Below are 3078 nucleotides of genomic sequence, written 5' to 3' on the forward strand. Positions count from 1 at the left end.
CAGATTTTGGGGACGAATTTTTTAACCATCACCTTCAAGTAATGTCACTTTTTGTCCTCCATGGCCACTGCTCTTGTTAATTAGCTTAATATTGTTTCTTCACATAGGCAAACAATGCAAGGTCAATTTTTTGTTTACAAAAAGCTCACAAGTATCAAGTATGTATAATTCTCTAGACTGATTGTCTTAATCTTCGCCTTTCTATCATACATATAAAATATCTATAATACATTCGTACATGCATACATATCTGTCCTGCTATACATATATCAGTAGTTCACTTTTGCTCTATATGCCCTGAAGTCCTAAACTCTGTATTTTACTTATGTCGTGGTGCAAATGAGGCAGTTGGTTTAACATACTGATGTTGCAATTGCTGTTTTTGTGGCAAAATAACAATCCGTACATAATTATTGTAGTTTTTATAGCAGAAAGAATATGAACAAAACTGTAGAACCAAACAATTATTTTCTAGTAATAGTTGATAAAGAATCAGCATGAAACAAAAATTCAAAATTTAGATACTTGATCACATGAACAGGTATCTACTACTTCTGATAGTTTACCATAAAGCTTGTATTGTAACATCCGTGTTTCTAAATAGTAAATTAAAGTAGTCACTTTGACAATTAACTGGCTTGTTTACCCCACCTCGCAACTAAATCCATCCATCCATATCCATTTTCATACTTTAAAACTAGTTTTGGATTTTCTCTTTTGAATTCAAAAAATTCAAGCCATTTCACATCAGGAGGCAAGATCCTCCTTGTTGCAGCATCATCCAACTTCGGGTGTTCCTGGTTCATCGAAAAAAGGCATAAGTATTTTTATTTCATGTTAAAGGGGGAAAATCCAAACTGATTTTTGAAATCTTGAAAAATGCATTTATCGAGGTGAATTGGTTTTTTTTTTTTGTGTATATATATATATATATATATATATATATATATATATATATATATATATATATATATATATATATATATATATATATATATATATATATATATATATATATATAATGTAAAGGTCCAAATTCAAATCTTTGAGATTGTGTCTAGGGTTCGTGATAATTCAGTCTAAACTTTCTCTGAGGTGTTCTATAAAACAAGCCCATTTCTTTAGTTTCAATTTTCAACACATATATGTTATATATTGTTAAGATTAGAAGTTATTTTTTTAATAAACATTTGAATAGAGTTTTGCAGCTTCAGTTCGTTCAGCCTATTTGACCTGTTGCTATTTTAGTGTTTCTTTTTATTATACTCATTTGATAAAATATAACCCGTTTATAGGTATATAGACCGAATTTCTCCTTCTATGCTTATGTCAGGAATTAGATATGCACAATACACCATGCTTGCAACCAAGAAAATTGTGGAAGTGAGACACCATACTTTCAAGAATGTGATGCATAAAATAAAATACCATTGGATCACATGAGATGACATTTTCAAAGGTTAAACTGAGGGACTCCAGTTCAGGACAATATTCGAGGGCTTGGATGAGTCGTTCAGCAGTAAATTCATCAATTGATGAGTGTAGCTCCAAAGTCTTTAGATTTTGTAGAGCCAGATCATGTGCATCATCAATCTACTATAATAATGATAGCAAGTAGAGTTATTAATCATGGTATCAAATAGGCATATGGGTACACAATTGATAAAGATTTCATGATAAACAAGTAATGATGCAATTTAATCAGGACTCAGGAGTATATACAATTTAAATACAAAATTTGGAAAGCAAAAAACATCGATTGAGAAACCTCTATATATCAGCCATTCATGAAGAGAATAAACATTTACCTCGGGTAAGAAATCAAGGTTAGTAGCTAAAGATTCCAAATGAGAAAATTCATGAAACAGCTTATTAAATATGGCGTCGCACTCGGGATAAAGTACAGCTTCCTTCAATGAGTATAGACATTCAAAGATATAACTTGAAGCTACTTCACCTTTTAAATCCAGATACACCAGTTTTGGGCATGAAAGTTTAAGAGAACTACACAAGTAGTACTTACACCAGTTAAGAAGTGTCAGCTTCTTGAGGTTTGGACATGAAACACAAAGAAGATCAAGTTTGTCTACCACACATTCATACAACGTTAAATCCTCCAGCAACGGGCAACTTTCAAGAAAAAAATATTTCACTAAATCATTGTCAAATAACTCAACATTTTCCAACTTAAGAACCCTAAGTGCAGGAAACCCAGAAATTCTAGGTAGGATTACACGATGTCTACAAGACAACCTTAATACCTCCAAAGAAGTGCAAGTCATAAGACAATGGGGTATCATCATATCCTCAATGTACTTCTCCTTGGGCCCAAAACTCAAGTCAAGTTGTTTGACGTTTTTCATAACGGTGGCGTGAATCCACCGCTCTACTGTCGATGTTCTGTAGGAATCCCAACCAGATAAACGAAAACAATACAAATCCACGGATCTGTTTAACAAAACCCAATAAACAAATTCTTTGAATTTGCTATTTTGCAATTTTGCTAAGGGTTTTAAGTCTAGAGAAGGAACTAATGTCCACAAATACCTCCATCGTCTGGACAAAATGCTTGTTCGGATTTGTTCTTCGGTAGATTGAAGGCCCGAGAGAATTAGAAGAAGAAGAGGATCTGGCAAGTTGCTGATCAAATCAACCCCATCTTCATGTTTAGAAGCCTTTCGCTGCACGGAATTGTTCATGCCTTTGGTGATGTGAACAAAAAAAAAAAAAGAATCACCACAGTTCTATTGATCTATCTCGCAGCGTCTACAGAAAGTACGAAAAGTTTCGTAATAGAAGATATATTGAAGTAACAGAAGAGGGTTCAACCAATTGAAGAGATAAAGAAACGGTATTTTGGTAAACGAATATATAATTTTTTTTTTTAGAGAAAATTACAAATTTAGCTGAATATTTTAATTATTAGTAAAAAAAACCCAAAAATTTTTTAACCAGCAAAATCTAGATGGATTAAACTCATCTGCGAATTTAAAAATGTTTTTAGTCACCAAAATCGAGATGATGGATTAAGCTCATCTGCGATTTTTCTAAGTCATTTGTGAGCGTACAGGTCGCTAA

The 3078-nt window shown here is 32.6% G+C and overlaps 1 protein-coding gene across 1 annotated transcript; it reads right to left on the bottom strand.

Annotated features, from left to right (window-relative positions):
* Positions 1–1210: 1210 nt before the first annotated feature.
* LOC128126250 (FBD-associated F-box protein At2g26860-like) lies at positions 1211–2843 on the bottom strand. Its single transcript, XM_052764006.1, has one exon. The coding sequence runs from the start codon at positions 2697–2699 to the stop codon at positions 1698–1700; it is 1002 nt and encodes a 333-aa protein (XP_052619966.1). The 5' UTR covers positions 2700–2843; the 3' UTR covers positions 1211–1697.
* Positions 2844–3078: the final 235 nt, after the last annotated feature.

This window comes from Lactuca sativa, chromosome 5, assembly GCF_002870075.4.
Source record: "Lactuca sativa cultivar Salinas chromosome 5, Lsat_Salinas_v11, whole genome shotgun sequence".
NCBI lineage: Eukaryota > Viridiplantae > Streptophyta > Magnoliopsida > Asterales > Asteraceae > Lactuca > Lactuca sativa.